Source organism: Varanus komodoensis, unplaced genomic scaffold (genome assembly GCF_004798865.1).
Source record: "Varanus komodoensis strain SLA01 unplaced genomic scaffold, ASM479886v1 scaffold31, whole genome shotgun sequence".
In the NCBI taxonomy this organism is placed as follows: domain Eukaryota; kingdom Metazoa; phylum Chordata; class Lepidosauria; order Squamata; family Varanidae; genus Varanus; species Varanus komodoensis.
The window spans coordinates 131,762-155,048 of record NW_025335780.1 but is presented as its reverse complement, the minus strand read 5'-3'; the positions used below and the strand labels follow the sequence as shown (position 1 = coordinate 155,048).

Here is a 23,287-nt window from a genome sequence, read left to right as displayed (position 1 = left end):
GGCAGTTGGAAGAGCCACATCCCAAGGGGCGTGTGCGTCGCCCTTTCACGTGTGGGTGTTGCTGGATCCCACCTGTCAGAGGTGACACCTGTGTGCTGGGCACGTAGGAAGCCTGTCTTCTTGGTGCAGACAATGCAACGCGTTTAAAGAGGTGTTTGCTTTTCTTAAAACCAGGCCCTGATTTTGTTGTATGTGACGAAGGGCACATACTAAAAAACGAAGCTTCTGCTGTCTCTAAAGCTATGAACTCTATAAAATCCAGGAGGAGAATTATTCTTACGGGGACGCCACTGCAAAACAACCTCATAGAGTGTAAGTACATTTTGAGCAGGAGCCAAAGCCCGAGCTTCTCTTTTCTCCATGTCTGCAGCTTCAAGAATATGAAAATGGGTTTGTTGAAGTGGAAGAAGAGAATAAGCATTGCTGTTCTTCATCCTTTGCAACCCTCCTATGGATGCCGATCGTGCATCGGTGGTCAGAAGCCAGTGCAGATTATGTTGGCACATGGACCAAACATACTCGGAGGGGGTGCTGTCTTGCCTTCTTGGGCAGACCAGGGCTGCTGCTTGGGTGCCTTCGGGGAGCTCGGCACAGGCAGGGTCCAGAGAATCCTCACGTGCCCCTCCTCCAGCCTGCTTCTGCATCCCTGTTTTTCTGGGCATGCTGTTCCCCTGCTCGCTCAGCTCTGCTCCCGCTTGGAGTAGTTTGCCCTCCGGCAGGGTTCAGGCCAGGTCCTTTGTGGGCAAGGCATGCGAAGGCTTCCCTTAGCCGCAGATGGTAGGACTAAATTGCAGAATGACTGGAAGAGTTCTGCACTGGGCAAGGAGCTGCTGGTGGAAAGGGGGGTCCTGCAGGGTCCCGCGGGGGTTCTTGGATCATCACTGCACATGCATGGTGCACAGTTGTGGCCGAAGTGCCTGTTCAAACAGGTAGTCACTTTCTCTTTGCAATCTTGGCCATGATCTCACTTGCCAAATATTTCTTTTATTTATAATCTGTCTTTCCAGAGCAGCCCACCCAAATAGAAAATGACACGGCAGATGCAGGCTTACCCATTTTAACTAGATGCTCCCCTAGGGAGTATTCTTCTGTAGAAAATGGAATAGCTGACGATTAATTTGTGGTTCCTCAGATCACTGCATGGTGAACTTTATCAAGGAGAATTTGCTTGGATCAATTAAGGAGTTCCGAAATCGATTCATAAATCCCATCCAGAATGGTCAATGTGCTGACTCTACCCTGGCTGATGTTAGGGTGATGAAAAAGCGTGCCCACATTCTGTATGAAATGTTAGCTGGATGTGTTCAGGTAGGTGGATTTTTCTATTTCAGTCCTTCTGCGATGTGAGAAGTAAAAATACGTAACATGGAAATATAAATCTAAACAGCCTTTGTGTTTTGATAGTCTGTTTCTCTTGACAAAGTTATACTTTTTCCTCTGACAAGCAGGCCATCATTCCTGATGAAAAAGAAATAGTGAAAAAAACTTTGATTTGCCCACATCCATTTGATTATTTTCCTTCACTTTAAAATGTAGATCCTGCTGGCCGTGGTTACTCGGGGTGGCCTGAAATTATTGAATAATAGCTATGGAAGAAATTTTAATCCAGAGCGTATAAAAAGACTTAATACCTATATTTCATCCCTGCCTATAATGTGGGATCCTCGTAACTTTTAAACTTTACTCTTCTCTTTGTTTCTTTTTCCTCTTCCCACTTGTCTGCTTTAAGTGGTGATCGGGTTGCAGACAGGGTGGGACATGCCACAGGATGGGACATCATGCTAAAGTCGGGATTAGAATTACAAGAAGGACGCTGGGACTCTTTGGTGCAGTCTGGAGGAGACTGGACATTTTTGTCCCATTTTAATTGAGCTCCGCATTTGTGTTCAAACTTGTGGGTGTCCTTAGGTTCCATGGTTTACTTGAAACAAGCCAACTTCAGATCGTCGTTCTAAACTTGGTTTGTTTCATTAAACCTTGGTTAAGATTAACCACAGCTCAGGGCGTGGGCATCACAATAAACTGTGGTTGGTTGAAAACAGATTGTAAGAATCTGGTGCTCCTGCTTTGGGCCATGCTAGGCAGGTCACAGGCTCGAGCCATGCACATGGCGCTGGACCCTAATTTAGCGCTCCCTCTGAACGAGGCTCCAGTCTCAGCTTTGTCTGCATCGCAGGTCTGTTACTGGCCAGCTTATGTGCACTTCTGTGCGACCAACACTCCTGCGGCAGGGCAAGACCCGCAGGCGACTGATGCACGCTCCTACTGTTCCGAGATAGCAGGCTCCTCCACAAAGTCGTATTCCACTGAATTACAGCTTGTTTTGTGCAGCTTAGGTTTGAGGAGGCATTTAGGTACTTCGATAATCTTCCCCATGACAATACTTTGGCTCCTTCTTTTAAATGCAGAGGAAGGATTATACAGCATTAACAAAGTTCCTGCCACCAAAGTATGAATATGTGCTAGCTGTTAGAATGACTCCTCTTCAGTGTAAACTGTACCAGTACTACTTGGATCATTTAACAGGTAAGGCATCTTACTACGCTGCCTCGTCACTTCATGTGTCTCCTCCTCCTCTCTCGTTTGCGTTGACTGGCCTGGAGGCTCATCCCTGGGCCAATCTCGTCAGCTTGGGCACACGCCTTAAATTTGCAGACCCTGCGTGTTCAGTGCTGCTTTCTCCTGCATGTGTTGGAGGGCGTCCCATCTCGCCGATTGATAAACAGCCTCCAATCAATTTGATCCTCCCTTGAGGGAGGGGCCACCAGGCATGGGCACCTGTAGGAATTTTTCCAGGGCGCAGTGATTGCCTTTTGTGTGCGTAATGCACACTGCCATAGAACTTCTGCTTGCTTTCCTTTGGCGTGGTCTTTGCTTAGCATTATTTCCGCGACACTTGGACCCCGCACAGAGTAGAAGTAGTTCTGGGGACCTAAGCCACACTAATGTGGAGTGTTATTTGTAAAAAGCCACGTGAAGCTCACCAAAACTTTATTTGGAGTGAGTGAGTAAAAAAAACAACAACCCACACACCTAGGAACGAAAGAAAAATCCTGGAATGCAGAAACACAGTTGCAATAACATCGTCTTGGATGTCTTGTGGCTTTGCCGTCCTCGCAAGATGAGCAAAGCCATGGAACTTGGCAGAAGTGATTTGCTTCATCTCGGAAACATTGGCGAGGACTCTCTCAGTGAGAGCTCCCCAGCCTGATGCCCTCTGGCGTTTTTCAACTACAGTTCTCAGCATTCCTGGCTATTGGGCATGCTGATTGGGGCTGAGGAGAACTGAGATGCAAAATATCTGGAGAGAAGGTATCTAATTCTTCTTTAGTTCCCAGAAAGAACAAACCGGTGGCAGCCGTATTAAATTTAAAGTGGCTCATCAAATTCCTGCTGTGCGTGCACTTCCTGATGGAGACCCTCTGATCCATCATGGAGGTGCTGAGAGAACAGGACTTCCTGTGCCTCTGGACCTTTCAGGGACCTGTCCCTGTATCCCCATCAGCCCCAGCTGCTGAGGTTTGCGTGCCGTGGAGGCATGTCCGATACTGAGCCATGGCCTGACCTTGGCCCCAAGCTATGTGCAAAGATTTGGATGACATCATCCATTCTCTTTCCAGGGAGAAAGGGTTGGAAGATGTTGGGCCACGATGGAGTGCCTGATAGTTCGCAGCTTTGTGATAAAGATAGATAAGATCTCCCTCTTTCTATCTCTGCCTTTGGAATTTCTGGGGGTCTTCCTGGACACTTGGCTGTTAGGATGAATCAGGGAGGAAAGTCAGACAGTGTTCTGCCGGCCTCTCGAGCGGTCCCAAATGCTCCAGAGGTCAGCTCGCAGTTTCTCGCTCGCCTAATGGGTCTCTTGGTGCCCTGCCAAGACCTTGTGTCCTGAGCAGACTTTCATGGTGGGGAGTTGGAGGGGCTGCCCCTCCCATTCCCAGAATGATTGGCCATAAAGAGGGTGATTCTGGTGGCCGTCACCTGAGCCAGAAGGGTGTCAGCAGTGGGAGCTCGGTCATCTAATTCTCAGCTCCGTGTTTTCACTAAGACGTGGTGGTTCTCTGAATAGATCCTTCGTCAGGTGAATGATTTTTTTGGGATGCAATTAAAGAATGCACTTAATTGGCCAGGGGAATAATCTGACTTCTGTCAGAAGTGGTGTTGCATCTGTGGAATAAGCTGTGTGGATCTGGAGGGGTGGGGGGAATGGCACGAAAGGGAATATTGTTTGGCTAACTTCTTTCAAGTCTGAATATTTTAGCTTAACTTCTGAACTCTTGTCAGGTGTCGGCAACAGCAGTGAAGGTGGAAGAGGGAAAGCTGGAGCTAAACTTTTCCAGGATTTCCAGATGTTAAGCAGAATTTGGACTCATCCTTGGTGTCTGCAGCTGGACTATATTAGCAAAGAAAATAAGGTAAATCAATCTATCTGTCTCTCTCATAAAAGCTCTTCAGCGAGACATGCCAAGTCCTAGAGTGTTTCCCTGAATTAATGGAAATTTCTTTGCTGTATGATAGCTAGCTGGGGGTTTTTTCTGGCTATTTTCATTGTGGCCGTTAACATTTTTTCTGGGTATTACTAAAACCTCTTACTGAAATATTCTGAAGGCTTAAGCGAGGATGGCTAATTTTTACCCTCTTGTAAAAATGCCCCACCCTTTAGGGCTATTTTGATGAAGACAGCCTCGATGAGTTCATAGCATCAGATTCGGATGAAACGTCGATGAGCTTAAGCTCCGAAGAATGTACTAAGTAAGTCGGAGTGTTCCACGTAAATCGTGAACCTTGGTGGAATCCGAGCGTGATGTGCAATTACGATAAAAAAAAATAAAGCTCGGGCAGTTTTTAGCACTGAGCATTACATGCTATTTTTTATAGGAAGAAAAAAACCAAGGGCAAAAAATCAAAGAAAGACAACAGTTCCAGTGAGAGTGGGAGCGATAATGATGTTGAAGTGATTAAAGTCTGGAATTCAAGATCTCGTGGAGGCGGAGAAGGAAACACGGAAGAACCAGCCAGCATTCCTCCAGCCAAGACGGAAGAAGGTAACAAGGAATTTTTAGCTAATGCAGAATGCTTGGAGAAGACTGGAAGGAGAAAATGCTGGGGCTCATGGTAGGCAGTCACTTAACCAATGAATTCAGTGGCAGCAGCAACGCAAGGAGCATTAGGAATTGTGTGGAAATACCCTGGCAGGTGGAACAGGATACATTTAAGTAGCATCATAATTTGATGATCTTGTTTACATTTTGGAACACTGTGTGCCATTCTGGACTTCCAGCCTCATAAAGTTGAAGAAGGATCAACAGAGAGCAACCAGAACTATCTGGGGGAATGGTTGGATCCTCCTTACTGACAAGAAGCCTGACCAAGAAAGGGTCAGCTTTTAAAATAATTTAAAAACTTGAATAATTTTTTAGTGGGCAGGAACCTTGCCTCTCTAGTCTGCCCTTCATACGGTGTGGTTGGAGCAGACTTGTGTTAAAAACATTGACGTGCCTTCTTAATCTCTACTCTGGTATCGGGGCTGGGATTGTGTCACACTTGGGACATACACCTGAGTACACGTGTTTACAATCAGGCCACCTGTCAGAGCAAGGATGTGGAGGAAGAAGTGCCAGGCATTAGGTAAAACTGTTTTTAATGAAAAGGTAGCTGAAAAGCTTAAAGGCCTCGCTCTGCCTGTATGTCCCAGTTCCTTCCTGCAGGCTGAAGAGGTTAACTCACCCTTGTTGCATTCCGCATGTTTCAAACCCTGTTTCCACAAATGCAGGAAGCAAAAAGATAACCCCCCCCCCCGCTTTCAAAGGGTATTACTGCACTGTGATGGGGTATCTGCTTAAATATTTATGGCTTCCTTGATGGATCTCCCCTCAGCAAGTCTGCTTTATACGTGGTTTTAGCATGTCAGTGTGTTGAATTAACCTGTAAGGTATTGCGAGGAAAGAATTCCATGGAAATAGCCAGATCAAAGAGGAAGAAGGCTTTTGCTGTATTTACAATAAATCAGTGTGTATATAACACACTAATGAAGTGGAGATTAAAGGCACAGAACTACAACTCGGACTGAGGAATGTAGGTAACATAAATAAAGACAACTCTGGAATCCAGTATCAAGTTGTAAGGCTGTAGATGGATTTGTGCGAGTACTGGTGCCAATACAGCGAAAGGAATGTACATGTCTAATGCAAATCTGTTTATTATGGTCCATGACCAGATTGGCAAGCATCTAATGGACTTTACGGATTCTCCAGAACAAATTCAGTTCAGATCTATGTATCAAAACACCTTGTAACGGTACAAAGAATTGTGCATCTAAATTCAGTATGCACCTACTGAATATTTTTTGCCTTAAAAAGAAAATAAATCCTACATTGGATAAAACTGCTTTTATGTCCTTTTCCAACTACTAAGAACTTCTGTGTTTCACCTAAGGATGGAGATAGTTCCAAGTAACAGCTTTATTTTATATTTTTTAAAAAGGGAGGAACAAAGTTTCTTTGTTTCCTTCTATCCAAACAGCTTTTGAGAATGTCCTAGGTGCAGCCCGAAACTCTCAGCTCCTGACCGTCTAAACTGGATGTCTGCAGAGTCCTCTCTCGTTACATCTTGAGATTGTAATGCAATGCAGATGGCATGAACATCAGCCACCCCATCCCCTGTCCCAGCTGTTTTCTTTACCATCTTGCCTGTTCAAAGCCAAAAGCTTGCATATTGTTTTGTGGCTATGGGTTGGCCTATTAAATGCATTGCCATAATGTAGGTTATAAAATACACAACACCCAGTATCCCAACAGGGCTGTTTTTATGTGTAATGTATGGAAGGTGTTTTGAACATGCAGTTCCACATAGATGATGAATGATTTTAGCAATTAGCACAGTCTTCCAACAGCTATTCTCCTGTGCACAGGAGGGGAGAGATTCCCCTTAACCTGGTGATGGGAGTCGCCCTGCTCATGCTCTCCAGTGACAGCATGATGCAGTGAACCAGCCCATCATGTAAGTTTGGCTAAGAAGCACTGCAATCTATTATTTCCCCCTGTAGAACAAGCCTATTTTGTAAGTTTTAAGACTCGGCTTTGGAATAGGAGAGATCTTTTTCCCGTAACAAGTCTATTTGGTTTCTCCAAGGCAAGGGCGCCTCTTCTTCCGAACCAGGAAGTCCAGCTCCAGATTGGTACAAAGATTTCGTCACTGAAGCAGATGCTGAAGTTCTGGAGCATTCTGGGAAGATGATTCTCCTCTTTGAAATTCTTCGCATGGCTGAAGAGCTTGGGGATAAAGTGTAAGTCCTTCCAGCCAGCCAGGAAGACCCTGAAACATTCGTCCTTGGTATGGCACACATGCCCCTCAAACTCACTGTGCATTCAGCCCTGTCTGCCAACACCTAGCTTTTCGGAATGCACTTCCTTAAATTAATACCTTCCTAGAGCAAGTTGTTTAATGTAATGAAGTGATGACAAGTGATATGCTAGTTAAATATGTTGAAATGGAAAATTATTTTGCCTTTTTTCACCTTTCAGTTTAGTGTTCAGCCAATCTCTGATATCACTGGATTTGATAGAAGATTTTCTAGAGCTAGCAAACCGGGACAAAGAAGAGGGTAAACCTGTAATATATAAAGGTAAGTATGGTTGTTGAATGGACAAGTTCTTGTTTTGCTTGGTTCTTGTTTTAAAACATTTATTTCCTGCTTCCTACAATGAAATGTTTCATATGTGGAAGTTAGATAGTGAGCTTTCCTAATTCACCTTGTATTCTAGCAGGTTTTGACTGTGTCCTATTCTCCAAAATAGTACCTGTCAAACTGGGACAGGTTCTTTTTCCACTCAGCACATGGGAAAAAGTAGGAATTCCTGGGACTGAGAAAATACCTCCTGTTGAGCTTTAACCCACACCCTTAGGGAACCCTGTGGGAAGAACTGGAAGTCTGAGCTGCTTATCAATATGCTAATATGTATGTCTGATTTATTCTATAAATTATTTTTGAAAAGAATTGGTCTGTCAGCTGGTGGGGTTTGTACCCGTGCTACTGTTCTGTTGCATAAAACAGCTTGCCTTTTGAATTCCCAGGTGAAGGGAAATGGTTTAGAAACATTGATTACTATCGTTTGGATGGTTCTACCAATGCTCAGTCCAGAAAGAAATGGGCCGAAGAATTTAATGATGTCACTAATGTCAGGTAAGCATCTCGTGACACACAAATCATTGCTTCCGCTAGCCCAAGATGGTTTGGCATATCTGGTAACGAACCTCTTTTCCGAGCGTTGGGATGTCCACAAAAATATGCATGAAAATGGGTATATTCTGGGTGCTTTTTAGGTTATTTCATAATACATATGAGATGTATAGTCATGGTATACATGCATTATATATGTGCCATTTTGCCTCCAAGCATACAGCATTTTGGTGGGGTTTACCCAAAATAGATGCTCTGACACTGCCTCCATCCACAAGCTTCCAAATCATGAGGTACTGACTGAAAACAAAACTGAATGATATGGAATGCATCCTCACACAAAATGCTCAGCGTTATTTTAAGGATCTTTTTCCAGATCAGTCGTCCTTTTCACGTAGCGTTGCCTTTGTTCGACCTGGTAAAACAGGCCTCCGTGCCATCACCCTGTTTCGCCCTCGGAGCATCTCCTCAGCCGAGCGCAAGGATTTGGCAAGCTTTAAAAAGAGTAATGACAAACTATTGACAATATTATTTGCAAATTACGTACAACGTGCAGCCAGCTCTTTTCACTGTGTCGCACGGTCTGTTCCACAGCCCTTTGTCAGGCGTGTGTCGCACGTGTCTCTGGGCAGTAATCCTTGGTGCCTGCCCAGCCGGAGCCTTGGCTCCCCGTGCTGCTGCTCCTCTGCGTTGCCCGTCCTTGCACCCTCACTCTCCAGCGTAAGCGCTGAGGATGTGATTTGCGAGGGCTTCGCTGGGCATTAACATGCCTGAGGTGGTGCATTTACTTCTTGGGGTATTCATTGCACCTGCCCTGTGCAAGATGGATAGCAGTTGTTCCGTGTTTCCATCCGGTGTTGTCCGTCTTTCCCCTTCCAGCCACATTGCAAGCGGCCAGCAATAAAGGTTTAGCCCAGTCCGTTCTTGCCTGTCCTTTCTCTGCCCTGCCTTGGTTTGGTCCCTGCTGTGGGCACAATTAGTTACTTCCACCCCTAATGAGAAAAAATGCATTTGATGTTCGGATTTCATTTAAGAAAGGCATTTTGTCATTACATTAAAGGCTTCCTATGGAGTTCGTTGATTGCGGGGTTTCCTTTGCCACATGTCCTGACCTTTGATGCTTGCAATTCTCGGCACATGTTTTGTGGATTTGGACAATATCTGAACATAATAAATATGTCACACCAGTGTTCTTTTGTATATGAGAATTGTACTGGAAGATCCCTCTGCTAAGTCATATTACACATTTTGGAAAGGGTTTTTGTTTTCGTTCGCTTCATAACAATGCAGCCTAATACATTTTTAATGTTTACCAAGATGCATTCTCCACTTTTGTGGCACTTCGATATTCTGTATTCATGGCAAGAGTCTCCTTACATTCTTGTGTCTCCATTTCATATTTTCAGGGTTTATAGTTTAAAGACACCCCTTTTTTTTTGAAAGAACAAACAAGTCTGTACAGTGCATAAAATAAACCAGGAAGCCCTCACTTTCCTTTTCAGCAAAAATAATAATGTCTCGTCGTTCCCCTTATGTATTTTTTCCATGAGAAACCTCAGTGCAAATAATAATGGGGTGACAGCCGCACCTCGGAGGCCATCTAGGGCAGCCCTTTGCTCATCCTGGAGGAAAATGACGGGGTAAAAGTATTTGCAGGGCAGTTAGGGTGGCACCCTGGCAGGCGGCTGTTGTGCTACACTGTCCTCAGTTAAGGAGAACCCACCAGCTCCCAGAACAGTCCGTTCCTCTGTTGAACAGCTCTGACAATTAAGCAGCTTCTCTTCGTGTTTAGCCGGAATTTGCTTCTCTGCATTTTCTCTTCCTGACCTCTGGAGCAGCAGGGAGTATATCGGCTCCATCTTCTTCATCACTGTCCCCCAGATATTCTGCCATATTTCCCTCCACCCTTCTCAGGTCCAGGCTAAACATGCCTAAGCCCTCCCAGGCAAGTCTTGGTTTTCAGTTGCCTCACTGTCCTGGCATTGTAACAGGCTATTTTATGCAAGCCAATTTAATTGGGTTGTCTTGCCTTTTGTTAAGCTCTTAGCTGCTTGGCACCTCCACTTTACCAAATACTTTTCTCCAAGCTGGTAAGCGTCCCATTTCAGGAGTTCGTGGTATGCGTATAGTATAGCAGGCTTCTTCAGAACGCCGATGTATTTCAGCAGTCTAACAGCCTTTTCCTTGGCGTACTGAGAGTCGTTTGCTTTTCATTTTTACAACACCTTGGTTCAGATGCCTTCATGCTGCCTGCCAGTCCAGGGCTTGGTGACTGGGAACTCCATATGGTCACTTCTGTTCCTTCTTTCTTCCTCCCTTCTCTGATCTGAAGTAATAAGTTTTACTGTAGTCCTCTTGCAGCCTAGTTATTTGCACCTTGGGTCAAGGTGAAATAAAGTCATGCATGGTTATAAAATATGGAGCCACCAGTTGAACAACCATTCCGAAATACAAAGCAACAATACTAGCTTCCAGGGATTTCTTAAGTGTGTGCCTTGCTTTGACACTCACAAAAGTGTTACTGGTTTCTACGTTCTGGTGGGCTGAGCAGCTGTTTTGATTGTCCTGGAGTACATGTGAGTAGAATTAAATGTTGTGTGTTTTTTGCAGAGGCCGTTTGTTTATTATCTCCACTAAAGCGGGATCTCTTGGGATCAATCTTGTGGCTGCAAATAGAGTAATTATTTTTGATGCTTCCTGGAATCCAACATATGACATCCAGAGTATCTTCAGAGTTTATCGATTTGGGCAAAATAAACCAGTGTTTGTGTACCGGTTCTTGGCTCAGGTAGGTTTGAAACCAGCAGCTTGTTAAGCAGATCAGAATTTTTTAAAGATCTAGAAAACGGGAAAATATAAAAAGATCTTGCACTTACCTTTGTTTATTGTATTATTTATTATATTTATGCCCTGCCTTTTTCCTTTCAAGGAACTCAAGGGGGCTTGCCTCATTCTCCTCTTCCTCTCAATCTTACCTCACAACAGCCCTGTGAGGTAGGTTGGGCTGAAAGTTTGTGACTGGCTGAAAGTCACACAGTCAGCTCCATGACTGAGTGGGGACTGGAGCCCAGGCCGCCCGAGTCCCTGCCTCACACGCTTACCCTCACACTGGCTCTCATTATGTTACCTATTTATGCTGTCCACATTATTATTACTACTACTACTACTACTATTATTCACATTTCTGTACCACCCATAGCCAAAGCAATCTGGGTAGTTTACAACAGTAAGTCACCCATCCAGATTTCAACCAGGCCCGGGCCTGCTTAGCTTCCAAGATTAGGCAGGACCAGACACTCCAGGCTATATGGAAGCATTCCATAAGCTATATGGAACCTTCTCAGCTTTACTATAGCTTAAGCTAAAACACTGAAATACTATCTAGGGAGAGTGCATAATATGATTACTGACTGCCCCTTTTGGCTGTGCAGCGGTTCTGCCCTTTAGGAACCAGCTATTTCCCAGTCACTTTTTTTAACTTTAATGAGAATGGCTGGTTATTCTGAAGTTGCCGGAGCTGGCTGGCAGCTTCTTAGTGGCCCACTGTTTGCTAATGATGGCAAGGAGAACACGGCCTGCAATGCTGCTCTTGGGCTCAGGTCAAGCCTGGTCCTTTCGATAAGATGGTCCTTGGCCTCATGGAGCTGGAAAGGCTAATGGCAGCATGCTCAATTGGCTCTGGGAATGAACGGGTAAGCAGTGTCATTGGTGCAGGGTTGGTGAGCTGTGCCGACAGTCTTGCTCCCGCAAGCATCCTCTCAGGACGAATGAATTGTGGCTTCATCCCTGCCTTGCAAGGCGGCCTTTCTCGGAAGCAGTCAGTGTGCAAGGTCAGACTCGGCCTTCCTCGTCCAGAAAAGATCACAATTGGCAAACCCGGCACAGTTGCTCAAAACTAAGTCGGCAGATCACGTGATGATAGTCACCGACTTCACGTGATTAAGTAGTTCCTTTCGCAGGCATAAAGTGTCATGCCTTTTGTATTTAAGGGAACGATGGAAGACAAGATCTACGATCGTCAAGTGACTAAGCAGTCGCTGTCTTTCCGGGTCGTCGACCAGCAGCAGGTTGAGCGCCACTTTACCATGAACGAACTCACGGAGCTCTACACGTTTGATCCAGATTTGCTGGATGATCCTAATACAGAGAAGAAGAAGAAAAGGGACACACCAGTGTTGCCCAAAGTAAGCCAATATGCACAGCTAGCACCTTCAGGAGCAACGTGCTTTGCTTAAAAACAACCTTGTAGTGCTGTCTGAGCTGGACCCTCTCCGCGAGCTTTTCCTTTTCTTTTTCGGTACGAGAGATGCAGTCTGTCTTAGCTTCAGAACGTGGTTTTAAATTTTATGTTGAGGCGTTTGTATGTCCCACAAAGCATTATTGGCTGGTGCTTGTTCTGAAGATTCACAAGGCCAGGCTGATGTCCTCTTTGGCAGGTTTCTTTGCCTTCCCAGGCTAGACGCAAGCCTGATCGGTGTGCCTTAAGAACACCCCAGTCCAACTGCAGCGCGCACACATCCACTCGGACCTCAGAGCAGGCAGCTCCCCTCCCCGACCACTGCCAGGACCTCCCTCTGCACTTCCAAGCTAGAGATTTGGATTTCTGGGAGGATACTGACAACGGCAACTGTACACAAGTTGGGATAAAGTTGATTTTTCAGGAAATTGCCGTATTCGATCCGTACCGAAGGTCCAGTGGCACATGTTCCCTCTAAAATATTCTTCTCTGTTATCGTCTGTCGCAGCAGTCGTGAGAATTATTTTCTTTCTGAGCTCGTCATTGCAGAACTGGGCAGTGCAAGGGATTCTTCCTGCATCTTAAAACAAGGAATTTGATCCTCAGACTTGGCAGGGAGACATGTGGGACCAAATGGGAACTGGGGTGGGTCTGCTTTAAAACAATATCCCCACCGAAAAAGCAAGAAAGAATCCCTGACCTGGGAGAATACCAGATGGAGTCGTCATCTCCAGGCTGCCTTCCACACAATAGCTGAGTTCACTGGCGCGCCTGCTGGAGGGTCACTCCCACGGCAGGCATCTCCGTGTGCGAAGCATTTGTACTCTGGACTTGGGCTCAAGAGTGTGAAGACTCCAGTTTCTGAGTTTCATAGTACTCGCTTCGCCATATTCTCTGATGTGTATGAGGATCAATTTCCTGGAGGATTTATTCAGCTGAAAACCCCTTCTCTGCCAAGTCCCCTTTGTAACAGCGGGCCCTCAGTCGCTGGGCAAAGATCTGTAGGAGCGCAGAGTCCCGAGTCGGGGATTTCCTGTTTCACTGGTTTTGATTTACTTTTACCGATCATCTTCTGCTGACCTGCCTAACCAAAATAGCTACTTACAAGGATTTTACTTGATTTCCACAGATTTAGGTTCCTTCTTGACTTTATTCTTCAGCTCGTGTGGCCTTCTAATTTTTGTATTCTGGGAGATTTTTGCTTGTTTAAAATGCCTCAGATAATTCTAAATTTCCATTCTAATTATTTCTGCTGGTGATCAAATTTGCTGTTATTAAGGCTTTTCTTTCAATGACTCTGCATACATTTTATCTGCAAGGTGAATGGTACAACCAGGCAGTTCTATTTATTGTGAACAGAACTGAAAAGAAAGGCATAAAATCCAAACTTATGACATAGTTTTCCTCTAAAGGTCTCTTCTCTTCTGTGCGTATTAACAAGTAGCAATGGCAAGTACAGCCGAGGAGACTTAGCCTTCATTCCTTCCTATATTAGGCAATTTCAATTGTAATAAAAATTGCCTTGGAATAAGTGCCATTGAAATCACCGGGACTTTTTTCTGAATAGATCTGTTCAGGATTGGCCTGTCAGTTGAACAGATGTTGCTGCATCTGGTGCAGCCCATCATCAGTACTAAAAACAAAACAAGAATCCAACTTGCTTCAATAAAACTTTTCTTACCATCTGCATGGCAATAAATTGCTTATTGAGGCAATATCTTTTTTTAAGCACTGATGAGTATTATGTACTATTGTCTGCTGAATCATACCCAGGAAGCATTCTCTCGTCAGGCTGATGTCTGCAGCTTGTGTGCAGGCTGGTGTATGTTGCCTGCCTTTAAGTGAAGGAGCACGGATGAGCTAGAAGGCACCCTGACGTGCTAGAAGTCAGAATGGTTCGAAAACTTGCTGGACAAATGGTACACAAACAGCAGTAGCCGAATAACTGCGTCCTCTTGATTTATTTTGCAAAATATCAAACGCTGTAAGAACACAACTGGCAATCTTGATTGGAATCGCCTATGTGTCTCACAGTTTGCATGCAAGGCTTTCCAACTGGTAGGAAAATGATCTTTGCACAATTTCTTAGAAAAGCATTAAAAATACTGCTGCTTGCTGTGCTACCGCTTTGTTTGCACAAGACTTAGATGCTTTGCTTCTTGCTTTTTTACATCATTTGTTCTTCCTGTTAGTGCTTCTGCTGAAGCATTTTTGTTGGGGGGGTTTTTAGCACTGGATCTTATAAGCATACTAATCTCTTTCAAATTTACAAATCCGGAAAGTAATTTTAGAGAGATTTTGTATGCTGTGATATAAAAATAGACATCTGTGGTATCACTATAAACAGCAATATCTTCTGGATGGCAAATAGATTTGTGCTTTTGGAATACTGACTTCTGCAACAAAGAGATATTTTCAACTATGAATCTATTGATTTTTTTTTTTTTTTTGATGAAAGTGTAAGTTTTACCTTCCAGGCTTTGACCTTAGTGAATACAAATTGCATTTCAGCCAAAGAAATGCAGATCTACCCAGTTGAATATAATTTAAACCAGATTCTGATGACTGTATTGGCATGGTGTGTATGGATTAAATTGCACTGTATTCCACAGTATTGTTACCATGGGGACTAATGCACATGCATGCTTAAGAGCGCTCAGCCATTTAAAGTCCTGTGAGGTGGAGAATAAGAGAGCCTGCATTGTGCTGATTGAATGTCTGAGTCTGGCCCTTCCCTCCCCATGCCCATCCAGTTCCCTGCTCTTTCTGAATGCACCTTTCTTGCCTCCTGCGAGCCTTGATCCTGTGTACATGTTCCGGGACCTGCGCCTCTCAGGCTTGCGTTCGCTCTGAGAGAGCTCTGGGGGCTGCAGCGTGTGCCTGTGCTCGCCCTGCAGGCACGAGCGCTCTCTCGTCAGGCCCGTGCCTTTGCTCCTTCCTTCACAGCCGGTATCGGCCGGGTTGCTCCAGGTGCTTGGGGACCGGTCCAAGTTCTCCAGTGGGTTTCGTGGGCTGTGGGACTCCGACCCCACGTCTTCTCAGTGCTGGTCTGCAGTGGACCATGCGGACGCTCTGTGGCACACGGCGCATTTGCTACAAGGGGGTGTCACCACCCCTCAAAATGCAGTGAGAGCGTGTGTGTCTGTGTGTGCTAATCGAATCGATTTGTAGGCCACTTGAATAGAGTTAAAAAGATATCCCAAAGTAGCTTCCAGCATAGACAGTGCGCTGCAGTATGTCCGCAGAGAAATGGCCTAAAGCGTAAACGCAACACGGAACAGTGACAAGCCCTTTTAAAATCAAAACAGTCTTCAGCTGAGCCACTTCAGGTCAGAGGAACAGGAGCCAGCGAACTGCTGCAAGGCAGGAAACGCACAGCCGTTGGTGCTTCCCGCACGCCAAGGGCGAAGGTGTTCCGCACTGCCGGGAAGGCCCGCTTTCTGCTTTCCGCCAGGTGGCAGCCGCAGCAAACCTCCTGCAGCGATCCAGCACTTGCTGTCACAGGTCCTGACCGAGTACCCTTCTGCTTCTGTTCACCAGGATACACTTCTAGCTGAACTGCTGCAGATCCATAAGGAGCATATTGTTGGCTATCACGAGCACGACTCCCTCCTGGACCACAAAGAAGAAGAGGAGTTGACTGAGGAGGAGAGAAAGGCAGCCTGGGCTGAATATGAAGCAGAGAAGAAGGTAGGGATCCTTCACCCCTTTTTCAGGAAACGGACCCCCTCTTGGGCGCAGGCAGCCATGCCCCTTGCCACTGGCAAGAGCCTGCTTCCCGCCCAGGCGCCTTTTCCAAAGGCTCACTTCAGCTTACTTGCAGTGAGCATGTGATGAGAAGCTGCCACAAACCTCGATTGACCCACGGCAGACTTTGACCTGCAGGTTTGGATGCCAGGGGAGGAGGCGAAAGGCGGCTCTGGCACGCACCCCTCGAAGGTTGACGCAGGGAGGGCCAGAGGCTGCGTCGCATGCCAGAGATCCAGTGAAGCCCCCAGAAGGTTCCCCGGGCTCTCTGGCGGCCCTTGCCTGCCCCTGAACCCACGGAGCCTGCAGCGTGTTGGGTCTTCCTCTGGCACCGTGTTCCCAAGGGGGCCTTGTTCCCGGGGCCACGCGGGGCGCCTCTCCCCCCGCCTGTAGTGGAGATAGGTGCCTGCACGTCTCCCTGGCCCAGTGCAGCCTGGAAAGGGGCTCTTGCCCATGACTCGGGTTTCTCTTTCTGGTTCAGTGGCTCTTTGAAGGGGTTCGGACTGTGAGTCAGTCCGAACTGCTGCCTTTGACACTCAGACCTTTCAGACATACTGAATTTCATTTTCTGAGACATGAATGCCTCTGCAGGCGAGAGTTTGCAGCTTTGTGGTCTTTCTGATCTTTCCTTCACTCCTGAGTGTGCTTTGCCAGTCCTGCCGTATTTTATGTATTGGATTTCTAAGCTGCCCTGTTAGCCGCACGACTCCCCGTACAGTCAGGCAGCATCACCAAGCCTCCGTGAGAAGCCGCCTGAGAGAAACAGAAAACGCTCCCTAAGGACCATGGAAGTGAACAGATTCTCCGCTTTAGAATCTAAAGGACACACTCCGCTGTTTGGTCACTGACCCAGTGTATGGTTTCTTGAAGTGTTGAACTCTCTCTCTCCCCCCCCCTCCCCCACGTGGGCACACAACAGCCCCTTGTGAACACACTTGATTGCTACGTCAAAATGAGCAAAATGTTGACATGAAGCCTCTCTTTGAAAATACCTGTAGTCAGCACAACCAGATGAAGGACAGGTGCATTTTTGGTGAATTAAGATCTCCTCCTGAGCTGTATCCCCAAGGAATATGCAATTTGTGCCTGAAACTCTTTGGGTTTCCTGTCTCGTCACTGCTTTACGTATGTTTTAAAAAACAGTCATCTCAGTGGCTTAGTCGGTACTCTTTTTCTGTACCTGCTCCACCGCATCAGTAAGTGAGCCATTACTTGCTTCTAGACAGTACAACCTCGTTTCTGAACGCATCTCTATTGAGCTGGTCTTGGGGCCACAACCAACGCTTAGGGGCTGATCAAACTCTCTCTTGACGTTCTGTCACTCAGAAGAGCCACCTGTTTTTCAGGGCCTGACGATGCGTTTCAACATACCAGCAGGGACAAATATGTTCCAGACCAACTTCAACTCTCAAACCCCATATATTCCTTTCAACCTGGCAGCCTTGTCTGCTATGAGCAACCAACAGCTGGAGGTAGGTGGGGAATTCCTAATCGCCACGGCACAGTTCTTGCTGTATCCCGAGTACCTAGTCAAATGATCACCCCCTAACCATGGAGCACAGTTCTTTCGCTGAGCAGTAAAGAAATAGAACTGAAGGCTGAATCTTTCAAGAAGTATTTTGGAGGAGGGGCTTTTTGAATCTCAGTGCTCTCCCCTTCCTCACAGTGAAGGTGCTGCGCATTTGCTTGCAAGGGTGAAGTCCTTTGGCCTCCCAGCTGGGATTGTCTTGGGGGTGGGGGGCACAGGACTTTTCAGGGTTCCACAGGCCAAGTCCTGCCCTCTTCCCATTCAGCCGCTGCCAAAAGAACCACACTGGCTGCTTCTGCCGAGGTGAGAGGGCAGAAGAGGGGGGCGCAGGCAGGGGAGGGGTCTGGGGCCCAGGCTGAAGCTGATTCCCAGCAGCATCCCAGCCCCCTCCTGTCCCCCTCCCTGGAGCTTTATTGAGATGTTGGGAAATGGCCACCAGGCTAGATGTGGGGTATACACGAAGCCGCCACGCTGCAGAGGCTACTGCACGTCGCGGGTGCTGGGCACAGGATCGTGCCTTGAGCTACTGATCTCTGGATTACATTGCAGAAGTTCCACGCCCACTAATAGTGCTTCATAGCTTGTGGGGAAATGCATGGGGAAACTGGCGAGTGACCCTCCCACAGCCCCCTGCAAAACACTGCATGGATCGCTTTCCTCTCCGTGGCACGCAGGGGATCGGACGCTGCTTGCATCCCGTGGGGCGGGATTTTGCATTCTGGACGAATCCGTCTATTGCTATTCAGTAACCCCGAATCCTTTTAAAATTCCACCCAGGATCTTATTAACCAAGGCAGAGAGAAAGTTGTGGAAGCAACAAACAATGTTACTGGAGCAAGAATTCAGCCCCTTGAAGATATCATTTCTACAATAGTAAGTGCACTGATGGGTAATGTGAGGTATTTTTGCTCTGGAGCTGGGCGGGTTTCAGAGAGCTGCATCAGGTGCAGACTCCCGGCTGAGTTGCTTCTTGTTCTGTCTCTTCCTGTGGCAATGTTGAAACCACAAATTAATTCGGGGGCTCGAATGTTGCGACATTTTCATTCATTTAGATTTTTTTCCAGCCCAGTTCTGTGCTCAGTTATTGTGCACTGTATTAAGTGGTGCTCCCGTTCAGATAAGTTTGCGTAAGACAGCAGGCCTTGCTTTTTGTTGGTGGCCTGAGCCAAAAACCTTTCGACATGTTAAGAGCACTTCCCAAAAAGCAGCCACTTAAGACTGACTTCTGTCATGGTATCATGATGAAATGAGTGAGTTATTAATTGGAGGATTTCTGGACACACAATCTCACACAAATAAGTTCTACTTTATTGAAATCAGTGGGACTTTGGAGGTGTCTGGAGTTCCAAATTGTATAGCTCTTTGTGCATGCGAAAAATGCTTACATAACACTGTCGTTGCCTAAGCTCCATTTTGTTTGGAGCTTTGTGAATAAAGTTTGTGCCAAAATATGTTACTAACCTGGCATCCCATCAATGTCCTAGCAAGAAGTGAATTTGATCTTTTTACAAAGTTTAGAAACACATGACTTTGACAGGGCAAAACTGTGTTAATGATTGGCATCAAGTTGTTTTCTTGTGAACACATGTTTTGATTAACAGCTTCACAGAAGCACAGAGAAGAGTCCATACACATTTTTAGAGTATCATCATGTACGTCTCTCTCGGCATGTTCATGCCGTCATCCTTTTGGAATCTGCTTTTCTCTTGGCCCCCCTCTACCCCAGTCCGCAACAATCTCCCATGAAAAGGGGGAACAGACTCCCACTGGGAATGCCCAGGTATTTGGGTGGAACCTCAGGCAGCTCTTTTGAAGCTTGTCCATAGTACATTCTGCAGGTATTAATCCCTGGCAGCCCCAAAGCAACGCCGCTTGAATTGCCCACTGGTTTAGACAGATGAGTGAAGTGCAATACAGGAATAGGCAGAACTTGCACTTAGAAGAACAATCCTTGTGATGAATGTCCCGTCAGAATTTGCCCAGAGAGGTTTCTTTCGTTGTCTCAGAAGACGCATTTGAGACTACTTTCTAAAAAGTGAGCTGCATTCTCACGGCATAGTCAGCTGATGCCTCCCAGAACAACATGAGATGCCGTGAGAACTGTCCTCGAACCCTTGGCGGCATTTTCTTTTTTTGCAGTGGAAGGAGAATCTGACCCTGACGGAGTCCCAGGTTCAGGCTTTAGCTCTAAGCCGACAAGCGAGCCAGGAGTTGGATGTTAAGCGCCGGGAGGCCATCTATAATGATGTGCTGACAAAACAACAGATGGTAAGCACCCCCCACGTCTGTTGGGTTTAATGGTTCAGGTGGGCACGGGGAGACGGCTGTAGACAGGCATTGGATGAGAACTGTTACTTAACTGTGTTTTTCTGTGAACGCAAAGTCCGTCGCTTCTGTTGTTTGTATAAACCTGACACCATCGCCCTCCCAAGATGCATCTGTCGTGACTCAGCATGGCTGTGTGGCCAGTCCTCCGAAGCAGCAGTCTCCTTCGCTTGGCGGTTGAGCTGAGCTTTGCGCAGAGAATCGTGCATCTTTTCCAGGCACTTTAACTTAGTTTGGAGGAAGTTCATGTGCCTTTCTCGGAATTCCTGCTGCATCGAAAAGGATGCCACCCTCGGGAATTAATGGTGAAGTTTGGCAGTTGGGTGCCCATGCATGGTGCGATGCAGCTGTTTTTTGCAAAAATAAAGAAGCAACACTGTATGGTCCAAGAGCAGGCAAGGGTGGCGGCATGGCTCTCAGAATGAGCCGTGCGCGAGAGTGCCTGCTTCACAGCTCAGCTCTGCTCCTTACTTGCTGAGGAAGGACTGTAAAGAAGCAGTTTGCTTTCCTCCTCAACTCTGCGTTTTGTGATACAGGGTAGGAATACCCTTCCCTTAGTGTGCTGTTGTAAAGATTTTCCAAAGGCTCCCAGAGCTCTTTGGGAAAGCAGCATGGAAATCAGTGTATTTCTGTGTATGGCTCTTTATTTTGTTTGTTGACATTGCTCGAAAAGCAGGCACGCACAACCTAGATTGCAACTCTTCGGTATGGCTGGGAGAGAATCGTTTTCCTTTCGAAACGGATACATATTTACAAACAAAACATGAAGTGGTCCCATGCAGGTTTTTCTGGTGTCTTTTTTACATTGTGTCCTGCCAGCCAAAGGCTTTTTGGTAGAAAGCTCTGCTTCTCGGCCTGAAGGAATTAATGCCTCTTAATATGCATGTTTGCTAAAGTTTTGCAGGGCTGCGTGATTTCATGATATACTGCAAAACCTGAAACTTCCTGAGAAGGCCTTCTGCCAAGCTGGAAGTGTTTTCTCCTCCGGCATTTGCCGCAAAGGGCTTGTTTGGCCATTCCCACCAAAATTTCCAAGGGGGTGGCAAATGGTACCCGAGGAGAAAATGCTGTAACTGATCCATGGGAGCAATTTCACAGGAGAGCGCCCGTCCCCATGGCAACCAAGATAAATGCAGCCTGCAGGACAATGGGCGAGTCATCGGGAACCACGGTCCCCGGCGGGATCGCTGCCCGGCTCCTCGAGCCACCGGCGCGCGAATGCCGCCACATTAGTGACGGTGATAGCGGCGCAGCGAGTATCAAGTTCAGGGCTCAAATCAATTTGTCAGGGGCACCGTGGCCAGATGCAGCGACGGCACCGAGGCCGGCCGTGCCCTCGTCGTCACAGCTCCGATTTCCCTCCACAGCTCATCGGCTGCGTCCAGAGGATCCTGATGAACCGGCGGCTGCAGCAGCAGTACACGCAGCAGCAGCAGCAGCAGCAGCTGTCCTACCAGCAGGCCGCCATGAGCCACCTGATGATGCCGAAGCCCCCGGGCTTAATCATGAACCCTTCCAGCTTCCAGCAGATAGATATGAGAGGGATGTACCAGTCGGTCGCTGGCACGATGCACCCACCACCGCTGCAGCGTGCACCTCCCCCCATGAGTGACAAAAACCCGGGAACATCCCAAGGGAAATCAATGTGATTTTGCACTAAAAGTTTTAAGGAGCGTTAAAATCAGAGAGAGAAAGAGAGAGAATTTTTTTATTTTTTTAGGAATCAATGGCTTAACAGAACTCAACTGTATAAAGAGTTTGGGCGATTTCCCCCCATTTAGTCGCCATGTTTCATTTTAGCTTTGTTTTTGATAAGACGTGATGTTCCCGCGATGTTTGTCAGTAATGTTGCCTAGAATCTTCTTACATGTGTTGAGTACAGGAGATAATCCCGTTGTTTTCAGTGAAAACAGGTCCTTCCATAACGTTAGGGGCTGCACAGGTTTCCTGTCTGAACTCCTATTCTTGCTGTTAATAGCCATAAAAACGGCCGTCAAATGGGAGAAGCTTAGGGAGGTCACACAGATCTGTATATTTCGGTTGTCACGTGCAAATATACACAGCTGAGTTCTTGGTTAAAGTTGATTCCTCAAATTATGGAACTTTTTATATTCCTTCATGAAATGTGAAACAAGTCAAGACAGGACTAATACGGAGGGTTGTTCTACACTTACCATTTGTGATGGAAAGATACAGCATAGGAACTGAAAATGATCTTGAGACAGAACTGAGTGCAATATTCTTAAATACTACTGCTCTGCAACTTCTGAATCATGCAGTTTTCTAGAAACTGTGTCTGCAGCCTTAAGTTACGGCCTGAGAAACTGCTAATTTCTCTCGCCTTCTGCCACTTTTATTTCATCTGCGTGATGAAATACTATGGAGTAACTTCTTGTCCTTCACCCCAGTGTATTTCCACCCTGTGCGGATCCTGATGCAAAGCACATCCACGTGACTTCTTTCCACTGGTGCTAGTGTCTCGTCCTGTTGCCGGCAGTAGGATGGGGTGCTAAGGAAGAAGAATTCCTGGCACTTGGGGGCTTAATGATGGTGGCAGTGCTCGGGATTGAACACGTGTTCAATAAACAGCCTTGAAGCAGCCAAATCACTGCTCTCTCTGTGCATGAAGAAACATGCGTTCACAGTTTGCAGCGCTGCCCAAATTGTGAAATATTTCCTTCTTTTATAAATCAGTACTCCTGTTACCCGGGGTTCCTTTCCCATCCTATTTTTCATTCATTTAAGAATATGGAACAGCTTGGTTTTACTTTTGGCGTCAGTCCTAGAAAAGAAGTACATTTCTGGTTAATTACGCTGTGTTAACAGCTATTTCTACAACATTAAAATGGGATGGTCATTTTCTGTGCTTATGAAAATTCAGGTTGGCAGTATGAAAGCTTTTCCTTGCATTAGTCTAGCTGATTTTTCCAGAGAGAACTATTCAGAATGTGGGCATAAAACTGAATGACAGGTGCGATTGAGGTTATTAAAGTAGGAGCAAAGAAACATCGGGCATTCCAGAGACCCAGGAAAGCTAGGGCAGGGATTGATACCAAACAATGCTAAAAAAGCGAAGGATTCTAGTGGGCTTTCTGAATTAGTTGTGAAGGAAAAAGACTTTATCTGCTCCTTATCTGAATGTTGGTGTCCAGGCATCGCTAATCTGGGGGGAAGATTTCATTTCAAAACAAACGTTGCTTGGTGATAGGAGCATAACATGATATTTTACAGCAGATTTAACCGCGAGTTGCTGGCTTTTGTTTGTTGTGAT

At 46.3% G+C, this 23,287-nt stretch overlaps 1 protein-coding gene across 1 annotated transcript in view; it reads left to right on the top strand.

The window, feature by feature from the left end:
* Positions 1-21,834, top strand: part of ATRX (ATRX chromatin remodeler) — a 72,158-nt gene extending 50,324 nt beyond the window's left edge. Inside the window, exons 20-35 of the mRNA XM_044437905.1 lie at positions 175-312; positions 1,133-1,308; positions 2,409-2,526; positions 4,285-4,415; positions 4,664-4,752; positions 4,879-5,045; positions 7,132-7,285; positions 7,524-7,624; positions 8,074-8,182; positions 10,790-10,967; positions 12,169-12,363; positions 15,957-16,106; positions 17,510-17,635; positions 18,469-18,564; positions 19,831-19,959; positions 21,384-21,834. Of these exons, the coding sequence (XP_044293840.1) occupies positions 175-312; positions 1,133-1,308; positions 2,409-2,526; positions 4,285-4,415; positions 4,664-4,752; positions 4,879-5,045; positions 7,132-7,285; positions 7,524-7,624; positions 8,074-8,182; positions 10,790-10,967; positions 12,169-12,363; positions 15,957-16,106; positions 17,510-17,635; positions 18,469-18,564; positions 19,831-19,959; positions 21,384-21,665 (2,339 nt within the window). The 3' untranslated portion in view covers positions 21,666-21,834. The remainder of the gene's footprint in view (positions 1-174; positions 313-1,132; positions 1,309-2,408; positions 2,527-4,284; positions 4,416-4,663; positions 4,753-4,878; positions 5,046-7,131; positions 7,286-7,523; positions 7,625-8,073; positions 8,183-10,789; positions 10,968-12,168; positions 12,364-15,956; positions 16,107-17,509; positions 17,636-18,468; positions 18,565-19,830; positions 19,960-21,383) is intronic.
* Positions 21,835-23,287: the final 1,453 nt, after the last annotated feature.